This window comes from Gallinula chloropus (assembly GCF_964237585.1).
Source record: "Gallinula chloropus genome assembly, chromosome: Z".
In the NCBI taxonomy this organism is placed as follows: domain Eukaryota; kingdom Metazoa; phylum Chordata; class Aves; order Gruiformes; family Rallidae; genus Gallinula; species Gallinula chloropus.
The window spans coordinates 52,520,995-52,538,061 of record NC_140089.1 but is presented as its reverse complement, the minus strand read 5'-3'; the positions used below and the strand labels follow the sequence as shown (position 1 = coordinate 52,538,061).

The following is a 17,067-nucleotide window of genomic DNA, read 5'->3' as shown; positions in this document are numbered from 1 at the left end:
GAATAGAGAACAACACACAAATACATGGTCTACAGCTATGCTTTACCTCACAACTACTGGTCATTCCCACTATACAGCTCTCTATGTATCGGACAGCAGCGTAGTGGGGCTAGTCATGGGCTGTGTGAAATGGGCTCTGATGAACACCTGCTCCCAAATACCACATTTCTTCCGTTATGTGGCTTTAAGCGAAACCCAAAACCATAGTTAGTGTTTCTTGTATTTAGTTGGCAAAATAGACTTACAGTGCATAGACTGAATACTGGCCATATGCCATAAAAACTATGCATCCTTTGCAAACTAAAACTAATGCCAGAATTAACTTGGTGGAGACTTTCCCTCCCCTCACCCCATGGATTTACAAAATTCAGGCAGATTGGGACTATGGTGCCAGTGGATCTATAATGAAGAGAAAATTCTCACGCAAGATTTATACCACAGTTTTGAGCAGGCAATATGAAAAACGTGGATAGAGGCACACCTCACAAGTGTAAAACTCTTACATCATGACATTTCTCTGGGACATGCAGGTTATTCCCATCTCATGTAATCAGTTCAGAGTGATTGCTGCGATCCAAAGCCTGCTTACATCAGCCACAAAATAACTGTTAACTTTGAGACTCACAGTGATGTGCTTTTGATTGAACTGCTGCTTAAAGAAAAAGCACTAAGCAAGACAATGAAATGAGATGATGAAAACAGCTATAGGTAGCTGCAATCCCACTTGCTACTGTATCTACCTTCATAATTCAATTTAAAACATTCCATTAGCCAGCAGGGTAGTAAAATAGGTTGGGTTTTTTATTTTTTTTTTTGTCAGAAATGCCACAGACAATATTCCTTTTTCTTTTCTCTTCCAAATTAATGCATTAGCTTTCTGAGCTTAAGGACATCCTCAGAGTGCTTGTGTCACTTACAGGATGAAGTCTTTTAATAAAGCTAAAGAACACAGTGGCGGATAGACTGTCAGCAGCTTAATAGTGAGTTTACCTGTGAAGACACACAAAGGCTTCAAAATTCACATTACTGTATAGATGAGATTCTCTCGCTCATATTTGTCACATCATATGTGTTGGTATGCCATAGCCTGTCATGTCAGGCATCTCCTTTGGGCTAATAATCCAGGCTCCATTCAAACCAGTGCAGAAGGAAAGGCTCTTCCACAAAGCAAATCTCTCCATCCTAAGATTCATGTCAAGGATGGTGGTCAACCCACTGACATCAAGCATAGATGACCCTTCACCGCTGAGCTGATTGCAATCTGCTGGCCAGCCTTTTGTCAACATTGGGTGCAAAGTCCTGTTTGAACTGGTGCTGGCTGAAAGAGTGTCAGACTACTCTTAAAACATGACCCCTTTTCCTGCCGCTAGACAAGGCATAAATTTATCCTGCTCTGAGATGTTTTAAATCATGCTTTGAGGGGCCAGGAGAAAGGAATGTGTTATTACGAGGCATTAGTACTCTATGTTTGCATTTCATTAGCACTTAGAGGCCCCAGTCAAGATCTGGATCTGGGGAGATGTCACACAATGGGTGGGTGCAACAGTGAGAAGCAGGAGAGAGCTTGAGTTTTAGAAGGGGTCACAGGAGGGCTTTTCCTGGCCCAATGGAGAAGGGACCCCTTGAAAGCAAGGCGTCATGGAAGAAAGACAAAGAAATTGGCATGCTGATGTTTAATGGCAAAGAAGGGATGTAAGAGATGTTAGTGGTACAGGCAGATGGGATTTTGTTGGAATAAAAGGGGAGACATAAATATTCCAGTCACTATCTCATATCTCATTGCAACAAGATAGCCAAAGCCACTCTGAAAATGATGCCAGCCAAGGTGACCCACTCTTCTAAGCACTAAAAATACAATTTTACTTGGAACATAATGGGAAATACATGAAAATCAAATGTGACAGGGACAACTTCATCCTTATTCTCAGAAAGAACTTGAAATGTATACGTGGTATTTGGTAATAGCCAATCTGCTAAGAGCAATGTTTCTTTGGATTCACTGTGTGCTGCAGATGGTAGAACATCACACATTACCTACTACAAATATGGCCCTTGGGTGCCTTCATGTTAGAAAAGACTTTGAACATCAGACAACCTTTGTGTAGGTGCTTGCAGGTTCCTAGTCAACTCTAGTGGAATCAACCAGTAGACAAAAGACTTGTTCCTCCTCAGGGTAGAAGCTATCTTTCAGAAACATTAGGATTTGTTCAACACTGTAAAAAAAAAAAATCTTACTTCTCTATGTCTGGAAATGGCTAAACAAAAATCATGCAGGAATCTTCCCCACTTTTACAGATCACAGCTAGTCTCTTCAGTTAGCTTCAGCCATTTTAAACTTAGGGGCATATTAACAGGATCTCAAATGTGCTCAGCAGTCAGTGTAGGGAGACAGACAACATCAGAGGGGCTGTTTATCCCACCCACTGAGGGGATAAGTGTAGCTGCTTTGTGTGTGCAGGGTGGAATGTGCCTTACAACTAAGCAATTCAGTTTTAGGCAGGTAAAATCGAGTTAAATGAATAACCTGAATGACTTGCCAGAGTTCACACAGCCCATCAGTGCCATGGTTCCTAAGCTGGGTACTGACTGGTGTCCAGCTTTCAAGCATGCCTACTCTGTTTTGACAAAAATTAGAGAAAAACTTATCCAAATAAGGGGGCAACCAGAAATTGCAGGTTGGGTCTACAGCTGCAGCCCAGCAGGTACATGCCTGACTCTAGGTTTAACTACATTCACAAAGTTGATTTTGCAGGCACAGAGCAGCATAAAGAGCAAGAGTAAATAACTGCACATAAATTACATGGTTTTTTATGAAATACAAAGGAGTGTTTCAGAAATATAAGGTCATTTGATGTACAGGGCTGGTGAAATCCTCCCTTATTCCCAGGTGGAGTAGCACATCTCTGAGATGTGCATTTAAACTCCACTCCCTGTGTTGATCAACATAATACAGGGTCAGGTAATTAGTGCTTGTGGTGGCAATGGACAGAAAGCTCAGAGGACATGCCAGATCATCCCTGGCCTTACTCCTTCTCTCACGTACAATTACCAGTCAGGAAGAAAAACCTAAGTCATTCTGATCCCTATTTTCATGCTTATCTTTTCCAGCCACTTCCACATCTACAACTGGGACAAGTCATCTTACGAAATGTGACATAAAACAGAAAGCCTTCTGTGTAAATGGGGGAGAGTGTTACATGGTTAAAGATCTCCCAAACCCCCCAAGATACCTGTGCAGGTAAGAAATGGTATTTCCTTGCTTTGGTGGAGACACCAGGTTCCAGAAACGCTTCTTCTTTAAAGGAACACCTGAACAACTTTTTCTACTGTACTTACAGCATTAGATATTTCTTTCCTCATTTTTAAGTATATGTATGTGAAAATAACCTACCAATAATTATCTCCATGTCATTATATGAGGCATAGAAAAAACTACCTTGGGAAATCTTCCCATGTCATAATAGCGCTGCAACTCCCATTGATGTTTACATGGCATGAAGTAAGAAACCCTGAGCCTTATGATACAAATAACAAAACGGTTACAGTACACTAAATACACTGCAAATAGCAAAAAAGTATGTGGATAACTACATTGGATACATACCATTTGTTCAGGACAAATTGATTATTGTCTGCTGTAGTAACTGAACACTTTCTAATAGGACCACATCCACAAGTTGAGTTTTTGCTCTTGTGTTTAATCGGATAAAAAACAACCAGTGTCACAGTAATTGGTGGAGGTTACTATTTCGTGTGAGGATCTTGATTCAGGAAGTCATATAATAGGAGTTCAATTTTAAGAGTGGAATTGTGAATTTTTTTCAAGTATTGGCCTGTACTGTGTCAGGCTGTTGCAGTAGTCCATTATGCTGGAAAACATGCATGAAGAACAACAGCCCTGGACTTCACTTCCTGCCTGGTAGTGCATCACATAGGATTTACATCTGGAGCTGAATTGGTCATATTAAGTTACTGCCTACCTCTGGCTTGAGAGAGAACTCAGCATTTATTGGGAAACATTCTTAGTACCTAACAGGACTGAGCGGAGAGAGGACACTCTTGTGAAAATATTGAGGTTTTTCAGACAAACGAAACAATGATCAGTAAACACTGTTGTCTTCTGTAGCTGAATAGATTTGCAGTCTGAAAATCAAACAATGGTAATTATAAACATGACTATGGAGGGTGAGGTATGTGAAGGTCTATGTTGCTTTCATTAGGCCAGGAAGGCATATACTGTTTATGTCTGTTTTCAATTTAAAAGGAAAACAAACAAACCAACAAAACCATACCAAACTCTAAAATATCCTTCTTTAGTTGTGAGTTGTCTGGATTTTTTTCTTTGGGTTGGTATTGTTGGGGTTTTTTTTGTAGAAGGTTGTTACCTGTTCTTTATGAGCTTTGTTTTGCTTTGGTTTTCCGAGATTGTTCTGTTGATGAAAGTGGTATTTCATTGATTTTAGAATCATTTTTGGCTAAAGTGAACATGGAAAAGTTACTGGATCTGCTGGGTTGAATCCTTCTTTGGGAGAGAGAGAGAAAAAAGACTTGTGTTAAATTTACATTATCGTTCTAAGCCAGTGACACAACAGGAGCAGTTTGCTATGACTCTCCATGTACAAGAGCCTACCTGTCAAAGTCCTATACAACACACAAAAAACTCCAGGGCAGCAGACCTGAACATCTAGCAGACTTGCTAATAATTAGCATTGTCTTTACAGTTTCGGAGGTATCCCATTTTCATTGGTATGGGAACTTAAAAAAATATAATTCAGAGACTTACGCTTTGAGGTAATACACTGGCTGTTTTTAATTATATGCCTTGGAGAAAACTGAATGAAGTGGGATTTTTTTTCCCACTTGTAGACAAGAAATAACCTTTACTTCTGGGGCTGGAGTTGAAAGAAAAGGCAATTCCCAAATTTGGCAGATGTTCCTCTCTCCGGGTGGCCCAAGACCTATTTAAAAAAAGCTTCAGAGTTGTAAAATCCGAAAGGGTGAGTCTCATTTAGAGCAAGGCATTGGAAAAGGATTCTCATCCTAAGGACAGTCAGGGCTGCCTCTATTTTGCAAGTCCCTTTCCTATGTCCTCTAATACTTGCCAGAACTGAAACTTTATGTTGTGTAGTAAAACAGAACACAATACAGTCATGTAAGAAATTGAAGTGTGAGTATTTGAAAGTGGGTGTACGGAGACAAAATACGGTTCTCTTTTTACTTCATTAAAAATACAGATGTCTACTTTTAATTCTAGTATTCCAGTGTTAATTAAAGTAAGTATCTAACCAGTACACATTGCCTTCATTGTTCTGAGAAAATAAATCTTCCCCCAGAACATGCCTGTGGAAACAGAATGCTTGAAATATGGTACTTGCTCTTCATATTTCTGTCTCAGTAGCAAGTTCACATTTTTCCATATGGTCCATCTGTTGAGAGCAAAAACAAAATTTCTAAAGCATGAGCCATATCATTCTAAATTGGTTTTATCCCTAACCAAAAAGACATGACTCAGATTCACAACAGCCATGGAATTTTCCAAGTGATATCTCTGCTTTTGTAAAGCCCCTACTCTATTAAAAAAAAAGCAGCTCCTAAATCCATCTCCTTCTAAAATCTAGCTACTTATTATTTAATACAAAACCAAAAAACCTCACCAAAAAACAACAAACAACAACAACAACAAAAAGAACCACAAAAAAAAAACCCCAACAAAACCCCCAAACAAACCAGTGTTTTGTAAAATACATAGTATAATGATCCAGACTGGATCAGATCTTGCTCTCCCAGATACTGATGTAAAGAAAGTTCCCTGCTTTTAGGAGGTAACCATGTGAAATATTCAAGAAATGTATGAAGACTTAATAATGCATTGTACAGCTACATCTATGGTAGCACGTATGTTCCCTGGGTGTATTCTAATGATGGCCTCAGACTGAACTAAACAATCTCAAAATATGAAAGATGAAAATGGAAGCTTTGGGACTTCTTTTAATGGTTGGACTTGATGATCTTAAAGATCTTTTCCAACCAAAATGATTCTGTGATTCTACTTAAATAAACAAGTGTATAAATTTTTCAGAAGTTCCATAGGAACATGAGTCACATTTTGCAAATGTCATAGACTTTGGAAGTCTGGACATTACTGGCTTCCTATGAAGACCGAGGTTCCTAAGTAATTTCTGTTCAGTTGGAAATGTTTTCCCAAGTTCACTAAAGACAAACAATCAGATACCTTCTTCAATAAATACAAAATTAAGACCAGATTTCCTACCTTTTGCTAGGTATTGAATACAATATCTGTTACACTTTTATTGTGTTCTTTTGAAGTATCCTACCATGAATGACTTGCTGGTCTGACTAATTTATTCCCTAATCACAGATCATCTTTTCTAGTGCTTTTGCTGTTACTGAAGAAATTCATTTACATCTGAATATCACTGGATGAGAAAAATTCTTATTTCTAGCAGAAGGATGGTGCTACTTTTCTTAACAGAAAAAGAGTGACTTACACACTTTTTAATAATATAATCAGTTTCTGTATGTGTCTCCATGTAAATGCCTTGGTGGAATAGATATTACAGAAGTTTCTTGAAAACAGAAAAAAAAAATCTCGCACAATGTATTTGGTTATAGGCAGTGGGTGAAATGGAAACGTGAGGTCCTGATGCATTCAGCCATTCCTTTTCTGACAAAAACCATTGATGATATGCTTTCGATGTTCTGAGAGGTGCCTTCTGAATACATGCAAATACTACTCTTTGCAACTCCTCTGTGTAAAGGAAAAATGTCCTTATCTTAGCATATGTGGTTTAGTATTGTGGTTTCATCCAGTTAATACAATAAATAAATATTCCAAGTAGTGGGGTTTTTTAAGCAAAAGGAAATTATAAGGCTCTTGCAACACAAATGTCTACTTGCATGAAAGGCAGCTCCATTGCCCTGAGCTGCTTGTCTCCAACTTTTGCTAGTGTCACAAATGGTATGTGGGCAATGAACTAGAAAATAAATACACAAGAAATAATGTCTGGAAACTCTGAGTAGGAAAACCACACCATTGTAAGCTGTTTGTAAAGCCACAGTCTGCAGTAAGCAACCTGCCAAACAGCACTGGAAAAGGTCCTGCACTGCATAGGCGAGCAATGAGATGCCTTTAGCATTCACATGAAATTGCAAGTGGGCAAGCTTATCTCAGCTCACATCTTCACTGGCCCACCATGGGCCCATTCTCAGCAGCAGGTGCTGCAGTCCTTTTGCTGACAATGGTTTCAGAGCAAATACAAACACACCTGAACCATTTCCAGCACCATCTCAATAGGGCTGACCCTGCTCAGTCTGGAAGCAATTTCAGCATTGTCTGCACCAGTGCTTGATTTGTTTTCATCACCTCTGCAGCTGCACCAATATCTGAGAACAAGCACAGATGGAGCAAGCAACCAGCACCAGACAGTGGCAGGAGGAAAGCCTGAGGCTTTATTCCACAGCATGTTCATTGGTGTTGTGTAGGGCCTGATGATTGAGATGTAGAGGTCCCTGTATAGTGAAAGCCAATGCAGGTGCGAATGCCAGCTTTCTAGGGACAAATATTTAACAGCTTCACCATTGAGCGAGATAAAACCGAAATCATGGATGGTTAAAACATTTTTACTCTCATGCAGTTACACAGATCACAATGTCTTCTATAAAAAGCATTTTTCTTTCTACCAAAGTTGCAGAATGTCTTCTATCATGCTCAACAATGTCCTCTTTTCATGACAGAGTTATCCTTGTTGCTTTTCTCTCAACTGATTGTACCTGTGGAGGCTCAGATGTCTCCATACTGGGTACTTACCAAAGATAGGACCTTGGCTCTGAAGAGGATTAACTCTCTTTCTTAATAAACAAATAGATCATTACAGTAAATCAGCTCCAAAGAATCACCTGCTGATCCTCAAAATATTCCTTTATTATACAAAACATTCCCACATGGTTTATTTGAACAAGATACTAGTGTTTATTCCTGACACTGGTTGTCTCCTGAAGTGCTTTTCTGGAAGGCCCACTTGTACAAAGGCAACATCACTGACGCTTAGGACTTGAGGCAATTATGGAAGAGTGGAATTTAAAAAATCAGGAGAGCTTTCAATGCACATGAAACTCAAACAGATAGAAGAGTTGGAGAATTGTTCTGTACAACTTGCATTGCAAATAAGGAGGCTGTTTGACCCTTGGTAAGTAAATGATGAAGAACTTTGAGAAGGAAGCTAGCACCAAGCTGGTGACAGGAGACAAAGAAGAAATTCCTTGCACAATGGCAAACTCATGGAGAATGTTAGAAAGATGAGTAACATAAGCAAGACTAATTCAAGGAAGCAGATATCAGGTAATTTCAGGTTACATGCAGAGTAAGAGTGGATACAAGAAGGAGGAAGAAAGATTGAAATCCATAGGTATTTAGTGAGGTGGACAGTCATTCACACTTACGTCTGAAGAACAGGAGCCTGCATTACAGTGATAATTTGGGACTAAATACCTGACCTTGGCCCAAAATGGAGACAAAGGGGAAGGAAGACTTGACAGCCAGAAGCAGCAAAAAGGACAGACAAAGCACAGAAGATATATGCCTTGACTGTGATTAAGGGGCAAGCTACGCTGAAGTTTTCTGCAGAAGAGGTTATGAATTCAAAGGCCGAACAGCTGTGGGGCTTCAAATTTTGAGAGCACCTCTGCCCTCTCATTTCACTTATTGACTGGACTGACTATTTTTCTATTTGTCAGTCATGTTAAATATACTTCCTGCCTTTGAGTTTGAGTTTGCCTTCTTATTTTTGGAATTATTTTTGCCTTTTCTGTGATTGCTGTTTTAACTATTCCCCTTCAAAAGAAATTACTGGAAGATACAACATGTCATTACAGAAACAGGGAAATCATGGTATTTCAACTGGTGAAAGCAACAGTGTAAATTGGTGTTATACACTGCATTGCATATTTTTTAAAAAGCCTCAATCTGGTCCCTTCATGCAGTGGAATAAGCAATAAGCTGATACATATTTTTGTTAGCCCTGATTCTTCCGTTTTTGTTCAAAACAGACAAACAAAAAGACTTCATAGATTTTTTTTTTTTCCTCTGGTGGATTTTTGCTGTAAATTTTGCAAAGTGTTATCTTCTGGAGAGGTTACACTTTCTCAGCCATTTTCTGATGATTTTTGACTAACACCTAACCAGGAGATGACTTATTGCACTCCCATCTCCATAGGCCAGCAGAAGTCAGTCTGTTAGTGCAGTGGTTTTGGTGTCCTGTTGCTTATCACGTTTTTGCCCTTTAGGTGCCAACCTGGATTCACTGGAGCAAGATGTACTGAAACTCTGCCCATGAAAATCCAAAACCAAGAAAGTATGTTAAAATAATCTGAACTTCGCTTTCTTCCCCAACTACAGCAACAAAATCAATAGTACTTGGTGTTTTCACAGTTCAGCTGGAACCGGCCTCTATACACACTAATTTATAACCTGGTCCTCTAAAGTAAAATTTGTACACCATGGCATTATTGACCTCCAAAATGTTTCTCATTTATGTGATTTTTGATCTTTCCGTCCATTTTCAGATGCATTTGTAATGCAAACACTGGCAGCTTTCTTGTTTGGGAGACTGCTATAAAGTGCAAACCTAAAAGAGCAAACTCATGGAGATGAGTAATGTACAGATCTTGTGTCTTCGCTGCCTTGTGGAAAGTGCATCCTAAAAGCAATTTAGGAATTTGGAATGGTGAATATCTCTCTCACACCTGGAAACACACATTGATCTGGATTGGTTTGGGTTTGGCTGGTTTTTCAGGGGGGAATTTCTTTCCGACAGAGCAAACGTGTTGCTCTCAACATCTTGAGCCATTTTGACACGCTAAAACCGAGATTCAGTTTCTGAAAGTGAACTCACCAAGTCATATCAGTTCACACTGAAGGAGCTTCTTTCTTAGCATATATTCACCTCTTCTCTTTTCTCTGTTTTTTCTCTACCATTTTTTTTGTTTGTTTTTCCTCTCAGGTGCCCAAATGAATTTACTGGTGATCGCTGCCAAAACTACGTAATGGCCAGCTTCTACAGTACGTCCACTACCTTTCTGTCTGTGCCGCAGTAGACGCATGCTCAGTCGGTGCTGCTTTCTTGTCGCTGCATCTTTCCTCCAATTTTTTTTGTTTTTTTGTTTAATCTGTAACTAGATTTGTTGCCTAAGGCCTAATATTGATTGTCTCTGCCTGTTGCATGAAAATGATAACAAAAAGCAGTTGCAATACTCTCCTGGATTGTTTGACAGGTTATGGGGAAATGCAAGACTTAGGAACGCTGTAAATTTAACACTGAATGGTGTGATACAGAGTCCCCACTGACATAAAGCAGTAAAAGTGCAAAAATGACATTTTGGAAGTCTCATGTTTTATTTGCCACAGAAAGCTTGTGAGTCGCTATACAGGACAGTACTCCCCCATCAAAGGGACACGAAGCTTACCCTCTACTTACATGTGAGATTCGTGTTTTGTACTACAAGTTAAAGGCAATTGACACACTCACATCATTTCTAATGAGCACACGCCAAACAGGATCAAAGTGTTCTTCCTCATTGTCCAACTTTCAGAGGAAAGAGTACAGAGAGAAAAAGAAAAGGGGAGGAGATGGCATAAACAATGCTGTCTAACATATTTATTTGTGGGTAACAGGTGCAAGAGATCAAGTATTTCAGAGCCAGATTAATTGGCTAAAGAAATGCAACACACACACACACACACACACGAGACTGTGTCAGACTGCTGTTGGAATCAGCACTGCATCACATACATGTTTTCCCATGGAGGGACAGAAACAGAAAGTTTGTCAGGTAGGCAACAGAAACTACACTGAATATTTATGTTTTGTCATTGGTTATAACAAAGTCAAAGGAAACATGTAAGAATACTGGCTAGATTTCACTTTTTAATGCATGTGTACTATTCATAATTAATTGTCGCTGGCATCAGAATGTACTATGATCTAAGAGCAGTATTATCATAACTATTTCTTTGATGGATTACTTGCCAGCACAGAAAGACTTCAGAATCTATAGGCTAGCTTAATTTAATTTCCATTAGTATATAGGACAAAAAGCTGTTAGCATGTGCTCGACATTTTGGAGCCTGAAAAGATGCATAGGTTTTCTCGTGTACTGATGGATGAAAGATGTCCATATATAATTCATACTGCCCATCATGGAAGCTACCCATGTGAATCCCAAGGGTGCTGACCAGACCTTCCAGCACTCAAGTGTGTATTTTATGCCCTCTTTCAAAAGCTTTATTAATGTGAGTTATTTTTAAAATGCCTCTGGTAACTATGGATTTGAAAATGTTTATGCTGTTATAGTGTTTAATTTTACCAAATGTTAGATTTAAGCAGCCCTTCCTGTGGATTGTGGTGACAAGTGCAGTTATGGTTTTCTGATCTTAGAAGAATCATTTAAAAGGTGGTGATGTAAAAATATAAGATCCATTGTTTGCTGCTGAATTTATCCTGAAAAGATGGAAGAATTGGATGTTGATCATAAACTAATTTTCCTACTCAGGGAAAAAAAAAAAAAAAGTTTATGTGGGTTTTCTTTCGTTAGTTATTCTGTTTCCTAACTCTGGTTGGGGTTTTTAAAGGAATCTTTGGGCAACAGACACCAGGCTGAAATTTTCTGAAGATACCTCCATGGAAAAGGTGTAAATGTAGCTGTCGTAGGCTAGTCTGAGAGCCCCACACAATGGGTCTGTGAGACTCTGGCACTTCTGCCTTCGCTGCATCTGCAGTATAACGTCAGATTTCTTCATTGCCACAAATCTCAAAATGACACTTTTGGAAGGGGTCCAGTAAGGGCACATTTATATTTAACAAAAAAAAATCAATGAAGAAGCATTTATATGACTTTTTATTATTACACCCAATGCAGACCAGAGCATACAATTAAAAAGGGTACTTAAAATGGGAGTTACCTTCAGGCAAATATTTAATTTGGGGCTTAAAGCCAAGCTCATATTTTGTACCAAGTGTTCCAGGTGATTAATTTAGCTCTGTAGATACAGCTTTTGCAAAGTGCTGTGCAAATAAGAATGTTAAATAGCATTAAGTGCCAGTAGGAAACAAAACTGTATATGTGCACTACATGGTGCTATGTAATTTCACTCGCTTTCAGAAAGGTCTTCCTGCATTTGGAGAGGGTCCTGGGGTTGGTTCCACACCAAGTGTGTCTGCTGATGAGCTGTTACTGTCTTAAGGCTCCTGTCCTGGTTCCAGCCAGGCCAGAGCCAGCAGCCCCAAGCAGCCAGCACAGGTGAGCTGAGCTGGCCCAGGCTGTTTTCTACACCATGTGACATCGTGACCCCATAAAAGGGGCTATCTGGGGAGGGGCAGGTCCACATGGCTCTGGAACAGTCCCAGTGCAGTTGGGCATTGGGTCAGTTGTGGCATCGGTGCAGTGCTCCATGTTATCACCTTGCCAGGTCAGTAAAGCGCTCCATATCATCACGATGTATGTATTCTGTCAGGGGCTCTGTTGTTCCCCTTTCACAGTGCTGTGTCAGTAACTGTTCTTATCCAAACCTTGTCCCTTTTGGTGTACAAAAGTCAGGGACTTTGCAAGCTTATGACCCACACATTCTGGAGAATGAACCACAGGAACATACTGGCCTGAACACCCCAGGGGTAGTCAGAGTTCTCAAAGGATGTTGTAACCTGCCTGAAGGGAAAAGGGAAGGACAAAGCATTCCCCTCCCTGCGTCCCGTCCTTGTCCCCCCCACCCACCCACCCCTGCCATTTTCCCCATAAAATCTGTGTGATTATTAAACAATGCTGAGATACATTGCCCAATATATGGACAGAACAGAAATGCCATGTACAAATACCAACTGAAGCTCACAAACACAGATGATGTGTTATTATAAGTCAATATCACACAGTACAACAGACTTGGAATCCTGACTCTCCTCCCTGAGGTGATAAAAGGCAGAGTGGGGATTACATAAAGTCAGTGTGCGGTCACATACCACAGCCAGGTGACCAAACAAAACATCATTGTTACTAGCACCTGTTTGAATAGTATGATAACAGCTTTTTTTAACACAATTGGGTCAGATCTACTGTTATCCCAACCCTTTGAGCCCCATGCTGGGTGCTAAATTGGACTGTCATGGTCCAGCCCCTGGCAGCAGCTGAACACCACATGCCACTCACTGACCCCTCCCCTGGCAGGACAGACAGAGCCCTGCAAGTTGGTATAAGGGCAGTTACGGACACAGCACTGCAAAATGGGAACAACAGCAGAGCCCGTGGCAGAACACACACACAGTGATGACATGGAGCACTTAAATGACCCGATGAGGTGATAAAACAGAGCAGTGACCAACACGATGACTGACCCAACCACACTCAGACTACCCCTGAGCTGCTCAGTCCCATCCCTCCCCAAACAGCCCGTTTTATGGGGGCATGATGTCATGTGGTGTGGAAAACAGCCTGGGCCAGCTCAGCTCACCTATGCTGTCTGCTTGTGGATGTTAGCTCTGGCCTGGCCGGAACCAGGACGGCTCCATATTTGGCTGTTGAGGAAAAGTTAGCATCAGAATCTGCCCTAGAGGTGATATTGATAAGAGTCCTGAAGTTGAGCTTTGCTGACACCCTTTTGCAAGATCAAAACAAGGCCAATTCTGAACATTTTGGGAATAACCCATCCCAACAAAGTGCAATGCTAACTGGCTTATTTTTGGGAGTAGTTTGGTTAGCTGTGGAGGATTCAGTTATGGACCACTAGCAATAGGTTAAAGAAGGATACAGAAAACTAGGTGGATGCCCACTTTAAGAGAAGTTCTTCCATAGATATGTCTTTCCTTTCTTGTCAATAGACATGTGAGCATAACTGGGAATGGATGCAAGGGAGACTACTGTAAAGGCCATATTTAGGGGGACTGTCCCTTGGCTTACGGCTCTGCAAATACACCAAACTGTAGGACAAACTATTGTAGCTGAGAAATGATGACTGTTGGATTCTCCACTGCCACAGTCACCTCCAGCACTGCAACTATGCAGATTTTCCCTCTCAGATGGTGCTTACCACCACTTCAGACCAAAGGAAACTAAAGAAACACTGTGCTAGTTTTGCTCATCTCTGGAGTCTGGCTGGCAGACCCTCTAATGTCCTTTACTTGAGCACAGTAGTCACGGCTGCTACCTGGTGTTCTCCCCATACCATGACTTTTTGCTGCAGTGGTTTTTACTTTGAAGCTCATGGTGCAACATCAGTCCATAAGACATCAGAGGATGGTCCACAACAGTGTTGCAAAAATATATCTGTTCCATGCAGATATATTCTCTGTAATTGAATCTTCACACATTTACTCCCTTGCAGACAAGAAATCAAGGGAGAAACAAAATTAATTAATAAACATCAAACGTTTTTGGCTCATTTTTATGTAGCTATGCATGGGAATTCTTACAGCAACACTATGCAGAGTGATCCTTGGGATAAGAAACACTAGCCAAGCCTCAGATTAAAAGAAGGTTGAGAAAACTTCTCTAGAGCATAATCACAGGTAAACTATTCTCCAAGATGAGCCAAGGTCCTCACCCAAAGGGTCAATGGACTCGCTTACATCACTAATTAAAACTTACATACATACTGTGAGGGTAGAACTTCTGGGTATGCTATGAGCCACATCAGGCATGAATTGAATGTGGTGCCTGCATTCCTGCAGGCAAGTGTTTTAGCATGGGACACCCTTTTCAACTCTGTCCATTTCAGCTCTGCTGTCCTTGATATGGGAAACAGTATCAAGAGGGGCAGAGGGAAATTTCTGTTTAGATGACAGCCCCTGACTCATATTGTCAAAATTAATCTGGCTGAGAAATTAAAAGGAGCAAAAGTTGAGTAAAGCTGTGACATTCTAGAAGGATGACCAAAACTGCTGTTACTCTTTAACAGCCTTGATTTTTCAGTCTTTCCACATAAACTACAGATCTTCAGAAGTCCATTTTTCAGCAATTCTACTAGTACAGTATTTCTCAATTTATATATATTTCACAAGTGTTCACATCTGTATGAAGGTACAAGACAATCTTACCTGAGAGTTTCATTATGTAAAAACCTTTCAGCACCCTAAATTGTACTCTTTCTGCATGGAGACCAAGATCTCTAAATCATAGAAACAGGTTCTAAAAATGTCATTGTCCATCTTCTGCTCAAGGTTAAAGAAGATGTATTTTGTCATTATAAACTGCTCAGTTAATGCTCATTAAATGCTAAAATTGCTATTATAAAATATTCTAATTAAGGAAGAATATTTTCTATCATTCTGAGATTCTAATCATTTCTAGGATAACATTTGTACAAGACCCATAGGACTTAACATTCCAAGTTCAAAATTTATTTTGCAGCCTGAGTACTACTAAAATGAACCAAGATTTAGGAACCAAAGTGTATCCTAAGCCTCACAAAGAGACACAGCATCCCAGACCCTCAAGCATTGTCTGATGTGGGGGTTCTGCTCTGTGACAGTTTGGAGGGATTTTAGTTTGTTTTCAATTCAAATTAGATGAGAAAATAAACATTTTTTAGAATTTCTCATTACCCACAGAACACATTTAGGAAGCAAAGTAAATAATGTCTTAAGAAACATGACACCTTGATGATTCAGAGGTGGAACTGGTCTCCCTGGACGTCTCTGCTGCTGCATGCAGTTGATTCAAATGGGTCCTTCCCTTTCCAGGTGCAAAGGCTCCACACAAACTTGCAGCTGTGCTTACCCCTCACAGGGCAGCACCATATCACCAGGATAACCACCCACCTAACTCTATGGAGTAGCCAACCCAAAATCTCGTGTTTTCAGCAGCTGTGGTACACCACTCATGAGCACAGCATGCAGCCCTGGAGGACCTGTTCCAGCATCTCCAGGCATCATGTTTGTTCTGTAGATCCTGTATCCCAGCATGCTACAATATGTCCAATGAGTTGTAGTTGTAAGTTTTGGGAAAAAAAAGCTGCATCCCAAGCATTTTTTTCCTTCCAATACTGCTCCAACAAAAATCACATCCAGAATAAAAACTGAGTTGTTAATTAATTGTATTTCTTCTTATCGCACCTGGACAAGTATGCAACAGAAACCAAATCACATGTAAAAAGTATGCAACAATACTGGCTTAAATAGGAAAAGGTCAAAAGTGATTACATGTTTATAAAATGAAAAGTGTTGGGATTTTCTGCTTTCTTTTACTCGAGTCTAGGGAGTGTGCTTAGGAATACCAAAGATAAATAAGAACTAAATGTCACCTAGGTTTGAATAAGCAATGCATGTTTCTTCAGCATGTTTTCTTCCTAGGGCTTTGAGCCAAAATACATTCCCATTTTAAGTACCAACTTCTCATTGAAGTATTTTAAATAGAAACTGCATGATATGAATGACTTCCCCTAAAATTGAATTACATCCAGGCTAGGCATCTTACCTAAACAAGCGTAAATACATCAATATATATGCATGGGCATGTCATTCATTTTATTGAAGATTTAACCAAGCTTTCCACGCAACTAATACATATCATTAGCAGTCTTCACGTAGGTGTGTAATACTGGCTCTTTACAAAGAGACCTGGATGGATTCCAACTTATTTAACCCTTAAAATGTTACTGATTGGTAGGAAATAATTGGCAATCCCCATGTGTAAAGCCTACATAAAAATCAATTTGAATAGGATTGGATTTAAATTTCATGGCATACAAGGACAAAGAAAGTGAGACAACCACAGTTTTGGTCTTGGGCCTGTGGGAAGGGTCTCCTAGGGTACCTTCCAAGGGGAAACCTGTGCTTCTCCTCATGCCCAGCTGCTGGGGCCTGGGAATATGAATTTAAGTATGTGATCCCTGTAAAGAGCAGGTGGCCAGCCAGTGGGGTGTTCTGTCAAGGTAGTCCCACTGAAAGCAGGGGTTGGGTCCTCATTTTCCAGAAATGAGAGTCCCACTGCAGTCAGTTTGCAAAGCTGAGAAGGGGTCCCAGTGCTGAGCAAGCAGCTCTTGCCACCTCCAGGCCACAACCCACA

General features: G+C 40.2%; 1 protein-coding gene across 3 annotated transcripts in view; it reads left to right on the top strand.

The window, feature by feature from the left end:
* NRG1 (neuregulin 1) overlaps nt 1–17,067 on the top strand; it is a gene marked incomplete at both ends in the record, with an annotated part of 174,461 nt that overhangs the window by 142,282 nt on the left and 15,112 nt on the right. For 2 of the 3 annotated variants that reach the window (XM_084278958.1, XM_084278956.1), the window contains 2 exons: nt 3,109–3,238; nt 9,304–9,371. In XM_084278958.1, the coding sequence (XP_084135084.1) occupies nt 3,109–3,238; nt 9,304–9,371 (198 nt within the window). Of the gene's footprint in view, nt 1–3,108; nt 3,239–9,303; nt 9,372–10,019; nt 10,079–17,067 lie in introns of all 3 variants that reach the window. The other variant, XM_084278957.1, reaches the window with a different exon arrangement.